General features: G+C 35.4%; 1 protein-coding gene across 3 annotated transcripts in view; it reads right to left on the bottom strand.

The window, feature by feature from the left end:
- NEK7 (NIMA related kinase 7) overlaps positions 1 to 16013 on the bottom strand; it is a 75547-nt gene that overhangs the window by 12203 nt on the left and 47331 nt on the right. For all 3 annotated transcript variants that reach the window (XM_081326140.1, XM_081326138.1, XM_081326139.1), the window contains 4 exons: positions 11591 to 11699; positions 10724 to 10831; positions 5707 to 5801; positions 967 to 1080 (listed from right to left, as the gene is read on the bottom strand). In XM_081326140.1, coding sequence (XP_081182266.1) covers positions 967 to 1080; positions 5707 to 5801; positions 10724 to 10831; positions 11591 to 11699 — 426 coding nt within the window. The remainder of the gene's footprint in view (positions 1 to 966; positions 1081 to 5706; positions 5802 to 10723; positions 10832 to 11590; positions 11700 to 16013) is intronic.

Here is a 16013-nt window from a genome sequence, read left to right on the forward strand (position 1 = left end):
TTGCATTTGAAATACAATTTGTGATATATAATAAAATGAGGTTTCCAAGATTTTTCGTATGTGTGCTTTTTGTTGGTTAGGGCATCATACATACTGCAAAATTATTATTAGGGCTACACAAGGTATTTCAAAAAGGTTGGTTTGCAAAACCTTAAAACATCCAATGTATTTCAGTCAGTATCTTCAATTGTCTTCCCATACCTCTGCGTGCACAGCCACACTGCTTTGTTCATTGTCCCACTGAGATAACCAAGGTAAGTCTTTGAAACAGCCATGCTGAGCTTTTCAGATGACACAGTTGCTTTAATGCTTCAAGGAATTCTTGCTTGCAACAATGCACTTAGTGGTGTTCATAAAGCATCCCTCTCAAATACTATGCACAGTTCTAGCCATTACTCCTGAACAGAGCGTAACTACTTTCTCATCACATCCATGTAGGCACTTAGATCACAGTAAACTGAGGGTTTCATTCTTTCACAATGTCTTCAAAAGGGTAAATAAGAACACCACAGGATATATCATTCAGAAGATATTCTATATAGCTGAAAATCAGAAATTCATGTTGTTCACCGTGGTGTAACCAATCTAAGCAAAGAGGATTTCAGGGTTAACTGCACTCAGTTTAAGCAATTTTCCCCTTATAACTTGGAATTTTAATGCCTTGCACAGAGTTGCAACTATAAAGAAAGCACAAGCAGAAGATATAAAAAATACTATGTAGAACATTACAGCAGTTCTTTCAAAACCATGGCACATTTAAGGTTCACATTTGCAGCCATATTTAAACAGCATTTTTTTATAAGTTCGGCTTCCAGGAAGAAACCAAGTCCTCTCACATTGAAATTAATGAGAGCTGTGCAAGAAAATCCCAGCTATGGGAAACTGCATGCCAGATCCTAGGAGAAATAGGATGCTTTTAAAAAGTAAAGCAAGTTCAAACAGCCCACCAAAAAGGAAGTTACTTACTTCTTCCGAGTAGTGGTCTGACGGAAGGGGTGGATAATCACATTGTTCTATCTTTTTACATAAAGAATACAAGTTCATTTTGTCACCATAGAAGGGGCTTTGCAATGCAGCCATCTGTGTGGAGTAATAAAAAGGATATACTTTTACACTGGGGTGGCAGAGAAGACTCAAATACAGAGGCTTGGCTTTATTTTTTAAAAAATCCCAGTTTAAATTAGAGGCAAATACTTATTTTCTCTCTATGCTATTGGTTTGAGTCACTTACTTCTTACATCTGATGTTCAGCATATTGGATTAGATCATTTCTACAGCATTACACTCAGCTAACATTCCTGTTGCATAAATTAATTGAAATTTCTTATGTACCCAGAACATTATACCCAAATTTTGATTAATATAGTATTTTCTCTATATAAAAAACCAAAAACCATTTACAATCACCTATACCATGAAGTTTCAATTAGAAATCAGAGGAGCTTTGGTAGAATTCACCTAGCTTACAAAGGCTCTGATTTTGTTTTTCTCTGATAAATTTTATGCTCCCTGTGACACACCTTGTATCATGAAAACTATCATATTCTAAATTACAAATTTTCACTTGGCAGATAGAATTATATTCAAAACCAAAAGACGTTTTCTGCATCATGAATGTATTTGTTCTGTTTCATTTAAATATTCTTCTTTAAAAGTTATGTGAACTATGAATAAATATTAATCCAAGCTATAAACAATAATAAGCAGTAAAATGAATAAGTTTATTATTTAAAATGAGAGTGGGGATAAATAGAAATATTTCTGCATGCTCCACTTTCTTCTGTTTGGCTATTTTTTGCCTATAGTCTTGGTCACTTTTCAACTGGTTAAGGACATTTCTGAAGGCTGTAAAAGCCATCAACTGATATGTACTGAAAAATATTAAAAATATAAGTAGTCATCCATCAATTTAAGACTTTATTTTCTGCAACTATCAAGAAGCACTTTGTTGTTCACAGAAGACAAGGAATGCAATTCCCTGCAAAGAACTGTTTGCTTTACATCCCTCTAAAATTAAACATATGCACTGTAAGGTCTGTTTAAGTCATATTTCTAGTATTTTTCTAATAAAGCATTTAATCTATTGAAGCGGTCCATTTTGCAAACATGATCCCGGTTTTACCCCCAAAACTCCATATATTTGGTATAATTATTTTTAAAATGTTGGAACTATTATCATTAGTGTCTCCACTGCTTATTTTAAAATGTTATTGCTTGGCTTTTCAAAAGCAAACAAAAAGTGCACCATACTGCTAAACTTCAAGAGATTTGTACAGAAATGTTCACATTGCCTCTGAAAGCCTTTAAATCTCTGAACCACAGCAGCATGAGCATTGCTCGAAGTGCAGCACTGCCCCAAAGTCAGTCACCCTTTTCTATATGTGCTAATAAGTTTGATTTTGGAAGGACAATGTGTACATTCCCCAGACAGGCAAAGTGTGTGTGAAACACGCTAGTCCATGCTGAGCTACTCAGTGAGCTTCAGCAGGGACAGGACAAGCTGAAAATGGCTCTCATCTGTCTTGTGGTCTTTGAGACAAGAGCATTAACTCCTTCACGACCAAAAAAGGATTCTCATTTTGATAGAGGTGCATAAAGGAATAAAGGAAACAAAAATGAAGAACTAATTAAATTTATAGCAAGAAGATCAAAATTGGATATCATAAAGGTTTGAGACTATCAAGGAAAACAATGATTTCCAATTGTATTGCTGCCATAATATTAAATCTTGAAACCACCTAATTCATGCAGTGTATTTTTATTTCAGTGCAATTAAATACAGAATTAGAAAGTTTCACCACCCAATCAGCATGCATGCACAATTGCAAAATAAACACAGAGATACTCAGCATGGTATAAAACACGTTCATTAAAAAGTAGTTCTGTTTCAATGCTTTAAAAAAGAGAGAGAGAAAAATGAAAAGGGGGGGGGAGAGAAAGCTGAATGTCCCCTAAGGAGTTAAAACAGGACTACTATATTTTCATGCATCTCCTGCTTTGACAGATGAAAAATGTCAACTGTCCTGTTTTTATTTTCAAGCTTTTGCACTATTCATCTGGTTCATTAGTGCATCTTGCTGCTGCCCCTGACAGCTGCTCGCCCTCTCCTCCCAGCAGCTGAATTTTTCAGGCTAATTTGATCCTCCACACTGAGACGATCGCTAGAATGATTGACTTGCTCCCTGACCTCCAGGGTCTGACTTTCCTGATTAGTATTCTAGGGGTGTCTGAGGGACGAAAGCCCACTGTCTGTCTTCAGGGCTGGTGGCAATGCTCTCCCCCACCACCTCACTCGCTCATTCTCTTTTTGGGGAGGCGGGGAGGGAGGAAACTGTAAGCCACCAACCTACGACCCTGTAAGGATGCAATTACTGTGCTGAACAATAAAGAAAATGTGTAATATCTACTTTTTCATGTAAAGGTCCATGTAGTGGAAGCATGGCATGTTGATTTTAATTAGTAAAGTCTACCTTGTTGCATATCAATTAACACAGGGTGATTAGAGTGTTTTGAATTGTTTTTTAAGCATTTCCAGAATATTTGAAAGTCTAATTTTCTGACTGTAAAATTAACCTTCAACAACAACAAAAAAGGTAAGTAGTTAAGGAAAGAGAGCAATTTTTAACAGACTGTAAAACCAGCCTTCTCCAATCTGGTGTCTTCCAGATGTTGTAACTTCAACTTCTAGAATTCCCAAGCCGCAACACTGGGCATTGCATTCTGGACACATCTGGAAGGCAGCAGGCTGAAGAAATGCTATATCATAGAACAGCAGTGAATAGAAACCACACTTAATTTTAGATTCAGCTAAAGTCCAACCAGACTGCCAGATATTAACATTCAAATAAAATATTGGCTGAAGAATTATTTACGGGGAAGCTATGTAATCTTTTAGGAAAATCTCATGAATATACAAAAAAAATCTTATTGCCAATCTGAAAATAATATAAACCAATGGAACTAATAATATAAGTAACTTAGAAATCCTTAAATGCATTTTATGTTGAATATATTGAGCAAGTCAAGAGTAAATTTCAGTATTAAATTTGTACCATAATTAAATTGCTAAGCACATTGATTTGTGCTTCTTAGATTGTAAGCCGCCCTGAGTCTTCGGAGAAGGGCGGGATATAAATGGGATAAAAAAAATTGCAGTATTCATGCTTTTCAACCCTCCTATTATTGGAGCTATATTGAGAAAAATCTTACTGTTCTGTAAAGTGCCCTACAATTATTTAATTTTTATTACAAAACTAAAGGTCCACAAATTCCTGTTTTTTTACAGAAACAATGGCTGAGTAAAAACTGAGAAAGTGAAATAAAATTATGGCCACTTATAATGTAAGATAACATTCCTTTATCATGTTGCTTCACAATATGCCATTAATGTGCCCCAATCCTTAATTTGTTTGCTAAATTTTAAGGTAAGTAGAAAATTAAATTCTTTAAAACATGATCTTATTACATAATTATAATTATCTGTCAAAAATTAGGTAACATGACAACTGTGAGAAAGAAAAGAATAATGTAAATACAAATCTTAGTTACTAATTTCATTAATAGTACATGTTTACAAATAGCAGCATCACAGGAAAAATATTTTTTAATAAATCCCAGTTTAAGATATAATAACTAATAAATGTCAAAAATAATGCTCTCATTAAATATTTATTTTCTTTATAATTCAGTCATCAAGTGGTAGTTGAGATAAGCAATTATATATAGCAGTAATCTAGACCAAATAGGCTTTCTGTATACATGAGTCTGAGAGAAAATAACCATTTACCCATTGAATTGTTTTGTTTTCTTTTGTTTTAAAAAAAAACTTGTCATGGTACTCAGAAAATCCTAATATTGTAGGGTTTTTTTCCCCTTGATAGAGTTTTGATGAATTCTACTGAACTGCAATGAAAGTGATTTATCACTTCACCTTGCATGTAATTACAGAAACTTTTCTAGAGAGCTTTAGAGTGAAAGACTGCAAGCCAATGGGTAAAACCATTACAGCTAGTTATAAAAATCCAGGTTTTTGTAGAATTTGGTTATCTTACTGATCTCATTATAATTAACATTTTACAAGCTAGAATTACAACTAGTTTAAACAAATCAAATGAAGGAATATCTTTTCCTGATATTATTTTTCCATAGATCCTTTACCTCTGTATCAAAGTATTAATGATCTTGTGTTTAGTCAGTTATATACAAATAGTCAGCCCCTGATATACTGTATAAAAAGGACAGAATACTAGTTTCTTAAGCTATCATCAGACTTAGAAGAGTTTAGAGATGTTAAACTTTAAAATTCAAAAAACAAAACTTTAATAATTAATGAAATAATAGCTGATACTACAAGTGTTGACTGGAGTATGTCCTTGCTAGGTCCATTTCATGTGAAGATAATGTTTTCAATTTCAAATTGTCACCTTGGCAGTTAACCTTGATACTGAAAGATGAAGACTTTGAAAGAGATTATTTTGCAAAGTATATGCCCCAAATTTTTACAAATATTTGTATTATATTTTCTTTATAATGTGAACTAAGGCAAATATGCAAATTTCACCACATATATCTGTAAAATGCCAGATTTCTTTACTTTCAGACAGTACTAATTTATGGAATGAAAAGTATCATAACACAAGTAGAAAAAATATTTTGATCAACAAAACATATCACCAACTTACGTGTATTAAAAGTTGTCAATCTTACCTCATATAACAGACATCCTAGAGACCAGATATCTGATTTGAAGTTATACCCATTTTCATGGATTCGTTCTGGAGACATATAATAAGGTGTTCCCACTACATCAAATATAAATACATAATAAACAAAAAATTAAATCAACAAAAATGATCTTCCAACATTTGCCTTGAAAAGAGTAAACTTCAGTAACTGAAAATTATTCCAAATAATTTAAGCTTTGTTTTATGAAATTAATTTCATGGTAACCTATTTAAAGAGTAGCAAAGTTTTCCATAATTATTAAGAAACCAAATTTTTTAGAAATTTAGTAATTTAATGTTATATTAACCTTACTAATGTTGTCAATCACAAAGTGATAAATTCTATATGGATATGTTTATTTATGTAGCATTTATTAAATAAAAACATATATTGGTTTTATAACTAAAGGGGTTTCCCATTTATTTTTATTTCCTTCATTGAACAAAACTCATTAGACATATTTTTCTTAAAAGCATAGGCAACATACAGTTCGATCTTTACATTATTTAAAATAAGCAGAAAAATGTTGTTTCTAAGATAATCAATAAATCTTTTTAAAGGAAATGGCATCTTTATGTTATTAAGGCAAAAAAAATTAAAAAAAGATTTTTTCCTAAAGCAGTGAATTTATGTGTATGGAGATCTGTATGTCGATCTGTCTATAACTCCTTTTAACTCAATTTAACATTTGCCAATTCATAAAATTTAACTAAAATAATAATCCAACTGTAGTTAATAGAAACAGAACTGGAAGAACAACAAAAACAGGAAAGTTTAGTAAGGAATATGTCATCTTGCTCTAACAGGTGTTTCATATTGGACAGCAACCTGAGTAGGGTTTCTTATAAAGCATTATACACCTTGAATTGATTCATTATCCCAGTTTCAGAAGTAATTTTGTATTTACCTATATAATTATGTACATAAATTTTGCTTTTATATAAGATGAAATGTTGGAAATTATTTACATTCCCTATTTGATAACTGATTAATTTGTTTTTAAATAAGTATAGAAACATTTCAAAATAAACACTGCCACAGAACAAAACTTGGAGTCTACATTATCTTATGTTTTGTATGGAATACATCTTGAAACATGTTAAATATTCTGGTTGTAAGAAACAATGGTAACGTGGAATAAACTCTTTTCCCTTATTTTTCATGTCACAGTCTCATACCAAATCCTCATAACAAGTAACAGAAACTGCAGATTAGGGCCTTTTTGAAAAGCAACAACCTCACACAAAGTAAAAAACACAAACTAAGAAAAAAACAACCTACCTTATCAAAACCTAACAAATGAAATTAACATTTTGCCTCTGCATTCTTACAAACACCCTTAATTACACTTGACCTTATACACAGATGAAGGATCAATAAGCCAACCACACCAACATAGTAGAACCTTTAATTTAAATGCATTTTAAAAACAAGATACAAAAGTATACTCTGAATGTAAATTGCAAACATACCAAATGGTTTACTCTATTATTTGTGTTAAGAACTATGTAAACTTTCCAGCACTTCTGTGAAGCATGATACTGTAGACATAAACTTTTACATTTACCTAATGGTTATTTATGTGGATTTCATTATAGCACAAGTACCATACTTACCAGGTAAGCAAAAAGTTTCAAGTAAAATAATTTCCTTATCTCTGGACAGGAAACTGCTATCTGGAAAAATCTCCAAATTAATATACTGCTCAAAAAAATAAAGGGAACACAAGATAAGACATCCTACTATTAAATACAGTACATTGTGTTGTTTAAGTGTTCCCTTTATTTTTTTGAGCAGTATATTATCTGTGTATTAACACTAGTCTCAGGGCAGTCTCTGGTCCAATACACTCTGCTTGATCCAGGTGAATCAATGAATGGGCATACGCTTTTGGAAGAAGGGACCACAGATGGATGGATAAGGTATATAGAGAGCAGCTCCTGAATGGTTTAGTGCACAGGTGCCAAACGTGCCACGTCATGTGACAGGTCATGACGTACTGCGACTTTTTTTGCATTGCTGGAGCTGGGGTGGGCTCCAGCATGAAGCAACCAGCCTGCAGCCCAGCAGTTTGACACCCCGGTTTAGTGACTGAAAACCTAACCTAAATGATTCCTAGACTGAGATTCCTAGTCTCCTGGTGGATATCACTCAAATGTTGTGGAGCAGAAATTATGCTTGAATCACTCAGGAAGGGGAAGGATTCTCTATGATTGATCCACGTGTGCTAGTATTTGCAGGCCAGCATTCATCCAACTCTAGGCAGTGGGCAGGTGGCTGCCAAAGATTTGGAAGACAAGGTAACAGAGTAGCCCAACCTGTTTTCAATGGTCAGATCCAGATAGTGGAAGCAGAACAAATTCAACTTAGGAATTAACCATCAAGTCAACATCAAGCTGTAAGCAGAGTGACAACATGTCATGTGCTGAGAAAGGAGAACCCTCTCTTCGCAGGAACACTGATTGGTGGGCAAGATACATATTCTTGTCCACAACTGATCTACGGGGCAGAGTGGGGCGGGCGGCGACCAAAGAAAGCCCCTCCAGTGGTGGAAGCAGCTGATGCACAGTGGCGGCAGAGGCCTTTCACCGTCACTCCCCCCAGGCTCTGAAATGGTGGAGGGGGACCAGGTAAGGTGACTGAGCCTCCCCCACCCATCCTCCATAGCATGGCAGTCGGCTCAGGAGGAGAGTGAAAGGGAAGAGGAGGGCGGGCAGATGGGTCATTGAAAGGGTAGGGGGAGGTCGCCGAGTGGGGAGTGGCCTGGCTGTGGGAGCCCTGAGATAAGCAGGTGCAGGGCACATGGGGCAGTTCTACCCTACCTGCTTTGCCTCACCTCATGGCGGCACCAGTGTGACGCATGTGATCTTCTCCTCCATTATGACCCTGAGCAACCAGACAAGTGGGATGGAGTGGGTAGGCTCTTAACTAGGGCTTATTTTGGGGGTAGGGCTTATATTAGGTGCATGCTAGAAATCATGCTACGGCTTATTTTCTGGGTGGGTCTTATTTTTGGGAAAACACAGTACAACCAGTTTCCATTATAAAAAACTCATTGCAGACAATGGATTCACTTAACAACAATGGTGTTTTGCTTAACCACAGTGATTCACGTAAAGACTACTTCAAAAAAGATGGTAAAATCAGGCACAGTCATGTGGTGATCCACTTATATCTTATGACCGTAATTCCAGGCTCAACTACAGGTAGTCCTTGACATACAACCACAACTGAGCCCAAAATTTATGTGGCTAAGTGAGACATTTGTTAAGTGAGCTTTGCCCCATTTTATGACTTTTCTTGCCACAGTTGTTAAGTGAATCACTACAGTTGTTAAATTAGTAACATGGTTGTTAAGTGAATCTGGTTTCCTTATTGACTTGGCTTGTCAGAAGGTCACAAAAGGGGATCACATGACCCCAGGACAATACAACTATCAGAAATATGAACCAGTTGCCAAGCATCTGAATTTTGATCACATGACCATGGGGATACTGGAATGGCTATAAATGTGAAAAACAGTCATAAGTCATGTTTTCAGTACATTGAAACTTGGAACAGACATTAAATTAACTGTTTTAAGTTAAAGACTGTCCGTACAGTAGTAGGCTGATTCTATCTGTAATTGGTTTTGGACATCCTCTGGGATACTATAACATTGAACTGGCCATGGATATCTCTTTACCAATCCTTGATCTACCACATTAAGAGGAGCAACTTTAGACAAAATTTGTAAAGGAATGGGAGCAAAACGCCATACAAATTCACTGAAAGCAAACAGGAAAGCTTAATGAGAAACAGAATCCTCTTCTGGGTGAAAGCAATATATCATTGGTTTCATGCTAACACTTTTGGAAAAAGAAATTAGCTTAATGGCACTTGACAGAAACTAAACTATTGCTGCAAAAGACAAGAATATTCCCAATGAGTGCACATCACACATCATTGGACTTGAGTGGATGAAGACCAGCTGGAAATATAATGATTTTTAATATTTATTTCCAAAGCAGCAAAAGATACTGCAGTGTCTATAAGATAATAAAGGTATTTCTTTTCTTCTCAACCAAAGACAGACCCATATGGATTCATAAAAACTATCAGCTGTTAAGCAAAAGCAGAGCAGCACACGAGGGCATGAAACCAAGAAAAAAAAAGTCTGCAATAGTAGCTCAAAGGCCTGATTATATATAACACAGCGTGATGACTAAGCAGAATAAGGGGGCAAAGATTAGCTGTAAGACCTGTGACTCTGAATCTACTTTGCAACAATTAGGAAATCAATCAATCAATAAAAATCAGTAAAGACCAAAAAGAAAGTGAACTGCTTCAGGGTCCAAATCATCCGTGTACATCAAGCCAGTTTGAAGATGTGAGTTTAGGCTAGATTGTAAGTGTGAAACCAATGGAGTTTTATTATTGTTTTCTTTTTACTAGGGTACACCATATGTTACAATCTCTAGTCTTCCCTAACAGCATGACAGTTTACATGACTAGTCTTCTCTATATGATTAATGCAGTAATGTATGATCCAAGCACATGCCCACTTAAGTTATCTTACATGGTGAATGTATAGGATAATAGCAAGAAATCTTGACAAGAGGGATCTCCTCTTGCTTTGAATCTCACCACACCAATAAACACATTTCTTGTAGAAAAAATAAGTCCCTACCATAGGCTGCATTAAACAAGCATTCAAACCAAAAATAAAGACTGACACATTTGAAAAACTACATTGTTTTGTAAAATAATCTATTAAAATCCCATTCAACAAGAATGCCATCAAAATCAGTTATAACAAAAACAGCTTAATTTTGAATGGATGTTTTTCAATCTATGCAAATGAAATTTATTTAACAAACATATTTTAATCTATATCAATAGACAGCTAAATTCTTTAACTAAAAATATATCATACAAAAGGTCTGCTGCATATACAGTACTCTAGATGTGTAACATTAACTTCCACTTTTAATTATACATACAAAGAAATCTTTCTGACCTAGAGAATGTGCTGCTGTGGTTTTAGAGCTGAAAAATCTTCCCAATCCAAGATCTCCAAGTTTTACTACTCCTGTAGCAGTAATGAATACATTTGCAGGCTTAATGTCTGTAAGAAAAAACAAACCATGGTGATTTAGATGAAATTTCTATACAAGAGCAATCCATAAGAAATAATAATAATAATAACAACAACAATAATAATGAATTTTGTGCCACCATCCAGGGCACCAATGACAAGGAAAAGACAAGCTTTGCTGCATCTATGGCCAGTGATGGAGCAATTACAAGAAGTATGTTTCCCTGCTTTTTGCAAGAAAGAAAAGTTTGATCTAAATACCAGCTGTGGTACAACTACAGAAACCAAAGAGGTATAATCTGGGCTCCATCCACTAGCTACAGATACCATCTAAAGGGCTTTTGGATTTTGTACGTGTACATACATTTGCATAGATTGGAATATTTCAGTTTCCGGTTTTGTATAGGCTGCCCCATGTAATCAAAAGGCAGGGTATAAATCTTCAAGATACATTAAAATAAGAATCTACCACACATAAAACAGCATGCATATGAATGTAGATCACTTATTTTAATTCAAATGATTTTATATATATACATAGACATACATGTTTGTAACTGACTGGAGCAGGTGATAAAACTCATTAAAAATAAACAAATGTAACTAGAGAATAGAGAATATGTCAATGGTTTGTTTAAAAATGACATACATAAAAATGTATTTTATTTGCCTATTTTAATAAATAAGAACAACTGGAAGGCGCCATCACTTGTCTTTGTAGCTCATGTAATATATACTACAGTTCTTATATTTGTACAACAGTAGTTGGGATGAAATGCAACTTATTACCTCGATGCATGACACGACGGGAATGCATATGTTCCAAGGCACTGCACAGCTGAACAAAGTATTTCCAAACTGTCCTTTCTGGGATCAGCCTCTTCTGCTTCTTAAAATGCTTTGAAATAATAAAATAATACTGCAATCTGGATTTGTCATTCAGTAATGATGCAGAAAATTATTAAAATGAACAAACGAGAAATCATTAACACAACTGAAGAGGCAGGACCATATTTAACAAAGAGAAAGATAGTTCCTCAGGGACATGCTTTCCATGAAAAGAACAGGAATTCAAGAAAACAGCTTGAACCAAAGGAAAAGTCTGCTAGGGTAAGATGAGACTGGAAGCTTATGTGTAACTTAAACTGAACCTTTACTTTCACAAGTGATAAGTCCTCATTTGGTTATGTCTTTCTTCTCCCTGAGTCTAATGAATATAATTAGATATTAGATCATGGCTTAGAATAATATGAATTATACAGGCTCACACATTCTCTTCTGGTGCATTCTTCAAGAACAACTATATACAAGAAATAAATCGCTGTTTCAATTTTTTAATTAATCACAATTTAATATTATTTCTGAATCTTAAATTGCAATTAATCTTAATAATCATTGGTTGACACAGCACCAAAACCCATAATTTAATCTACACTATGATTTAAGTCTAGCCAGAGTTGTCCCAATTTTTTTTGGTTATATATATTTAAAATATATATTGCCCTTTCCCATGTATATTTCTCCAAGAAATATACATAGATTTGCTCCAGTATTTTCCTCTTAACATCCCTGGAGGAACATCTTAGGCTGAAAGAAAAAGGCAGATGAGTCTGACCGTATAGAAATACCAAATTGACTCTCAATAGGTAATATTTAAAGGGTACCTGGTATGTTCATTTATATATGCACAGTATATGCGTACATATATGTACATATATATAAAACAAGTATATGACAGACACTAAATGCTGAAAGATCAACTTAACTAAAAAAAGTTAAACAAAAGTAGGGCTATTTAAGAAACCCATCTGAAATTGAAACCACAGAAGTTTTGTGATTCAGAATTCAGAAGGACACAGGTACAAACCAGATCATGATAGATAAGCAATCTATCTAGGATTGCATTTTGGCCCCTCTTGCTTCACTAGTCAGTTTGGTCTAGTAGTTAAGGCACCAAGGCTAGAAACCAGGGGACTGTGAGTTCAGATCCCATCTTAGGTATGAAAGCCAGAGGGGTGACTTTGAGCCAGTCACTCTCTCTCAGCCCAATTTACCTCATAGGGCTGTTATTGTGAGGAAAATAGAAGAAAGGAATCTTATGTATGTTTGCCACTTTGAGATATTTATAAAAATAATAAATCTAAAAAAGTCTTCTCAGGGTGCCACCGGTAAGAGATTGCCGGCGGATGACACCCAGGGATAGGGCCTTCTCAGTGGGTGCGCCTGCCCTTTGGAACCAGCTGCCAGTGGAGCTTAGGACTGCCCCCGACCTCCGTTCATTCCGCCGGGACCTGAAGACCTGGCTCTTCGAGCTCTCTGGCCCAGGCTGAGAATTTTAATTTTAATTTTAATTTTAACTGGGGTTTTATTTGTTTAGGGACGGATATAATTTTTTTAATTGTTTTTAACTTTTGTATTTTTGTTTTTAATCACCCTGTAAACCGCCCTGAGTCCTTCGGGAAAGGGCGGTATATAAATGTAATAAAATAAATAAAAATAAATAAATAAAAAATAAACCCCCAAGGAGTTTTCACTCAGGTCCATCAATTTCTTTCTTAACCAATTAAATAAACCAGGCTTTGATCATAATCCAGATCTGAACACAGATATTACTGATAGTTTGATCAAATTAGCTTTTGAAGGGAATCTCGTTAGCCTGGCTTGTGGCAAACAAAACACTTATTAGTGGGTAAAATAAATAATAATAGGGAGAAAGTTTCATGCAATAGCAAAAAGGAAGATGGAAGATTCAATCCTGTAACTTGTTTTTTTTACCCCTCAATTGCCATTTGAGAGAGCAAGAGAGTGATATTATGGCTGAGCTTTCCTTAAGACAAGCAACAGCATAAAATATTTAAAAGTATTTTATATTTATTTTTATATCATTTCCTTTTACAATTTTTAAAAGCTCAAATAAGGCAATTAAATGCCAGTTGCTTGAATGGTGCCATGGCTGAGACCAGGATTGAATCCAAACGAATTCAGTGAACTGTTGTCCCTATAGCTGAAATTTGCATATCAGAGAATTGTTTGATGTTGACAAGAAGACAGAGACCAGAATTCTTTTTATATATAAGTGAATACACAGCTTCAAGAATATGAATATAAAGCATACTTCTTTGTTTTTAAAATTATCCCTGAAGATTTTAGCATGTACTTCTAAACAAACTTCCCTATTTACAAAAAACTTACCTATCTGGATATCCCATCCCTTATACATCTTAATAATAATAATAATAAAGTTGGAAGGGACCTTGGAGGTCATCTAGTCCAACCCCCTGCTCAGGCAGGAAACCTTATACCATTTCAGGCAAATGGCTGTCCAGTCTCTTCTTAAAAACCTCCAGTGTTGGAGCATTCACCACCTCTGGAGGCAGGTTGTTCCACTGGTTAATTGTTCTAACTGTCAGGAAGTTTCTCCTTAGTTCTAGGTTGCTTCTCTCCTTGACTAGTTTCCATCCGTTGCTTCTTGTCCTGCTTTCATGTGCTTCGGAGAATAGCTTGACTCCCTCTTCTTTGTGGCAGCCCCTGAGATATTGGAACACTGCTATCATGTCACCCCTCACCCTTCTCTTCATTAAACTACACATACCCAATTCCAGCAACCGTTCCCTATATGTTTTAGCCTCCAGCCCCCTAATCATCTTTGTTGCTCTTCTCTGTACCCTTTCTAGAGTCTCGACATCTTTTTTACATTGTGGTGACCAAAACTGGATGCAGTATTCCAGGTGTGGCCTTACCAAAGCATTGTAAAGTGGTATTAGTACTTCACTTGATCTTGATTCTATCCCTCTGTTAATCTTTAGCAGTATAATATGTACATCTGTATTTGTATCTGTGTTCTGCTTTGTGTTTATTTATGTTGGGATACTGCATGGAACACAATCACTGTTACCACCACTGAAAATTGGCTATGGTAAACTCCCATTGTGGTAATTCTAGTCAAGTAGAAATATCAAATATCCATTTGTTAACCAAATTTCTTTATTTGACTGACCTAAATGGAAAATGTTTTAAAAAGATCTGCATGGCTACTTCTTTAACCTGCAAATAGGAGCTGCTGGATCAGGAGACAAACTTAATTTGACCCAAAGGAGGAAATTTCATCTTCCTTGAAAGCATGATGAGGAAAGATTCTTTTTTTTCCTAACCTGAATCAGAGGCTAGAATTTTTGGCAGCCTAGTGATGCAAACTAATTTGGACATTAGTGCATACAAACTTAGCATTTGTAGGTGTTCTCACAAATATTCACAAATTGTTCAGCAAATGTTTGAACTTATGATGGCGCTGAATTAGGAGAGCTACAGCCCGTTCTTGAAGTTGTGTCTGTTGCAGCATCCCCACAGGCAAATGGTCACAGTTTGGGGGCTTGGCAACCAATGCACATTTATGAAGTTGCAGCATCCCATGGTCATGTGATTATCATTTGCAGCATTCACTGTCAGCTTCTGTAAGCAAAATTAGTGGGAAAGCTGGCAGGAAATTGCAAGTCATGGTTGTGCTTAATGACTAACATGAAATTTACTTAAAGACAGAAACTGCCAGAAGTGACATCATGTGCTTTCTTGCTTTACGTCAATGTTGCTTAGCAACAGAGTTTGCAGTCCTAATTACTGTTAACCTTTCTACTTCCATCTTTGAACTTGACTGGTTACTAGCGATGCAGCTAAGAGGAATTCAAAACTGACTTGAGCAGAGACAACAAAAATTCAGCTTCACTCACTGAGGCAATACAAAATTTATTTTTTTAAAAAAAATTCCATTTATATCCCGCCCTTCTCCGAAGACTCAGGGTGGCTTACAAGCTTAGCAGTAGCCTTCATTCTATGTATATGCCTGCTTATTAGGGCTTTCACACACACACCCCAAGCGGCATTATTACAAAGTCAGCTTAATTGCCCCCAACAATCTGGGTCCTCATGACTATGCCATTTACAACAAACTAACCAGATGACTTTGAGAAATCTCCCTTCGTCTGTTTTAGTTAAAATAAAATGAACTGCACCCAATAAAAACAAATAAGCATATAGCACCAAAACAGAAAAATCCAAAACCTGATCTCATAATAAACTATAGTAGAAGTTTTAACAACGAACGACATATTCCTGGCATCACCAGACACCACTGGAAAAGGCATTATGGAAGCAACATGCATTCTTGATCCTACGAGATTGTTCTTAAAAACATCCAATTTTTCAATTTTTAGAAAGG

Source organism: Vipera berus (genome assembly GCF_964194415.1).
Source record: "Vipera berus genome assembly, chromosome: 3".
Lineage (NCBI taxonomy): Eukaryota > Metazoa > Chordata > Lepidosauria > Squamata > Viperidae > Vipera > Vipera berus.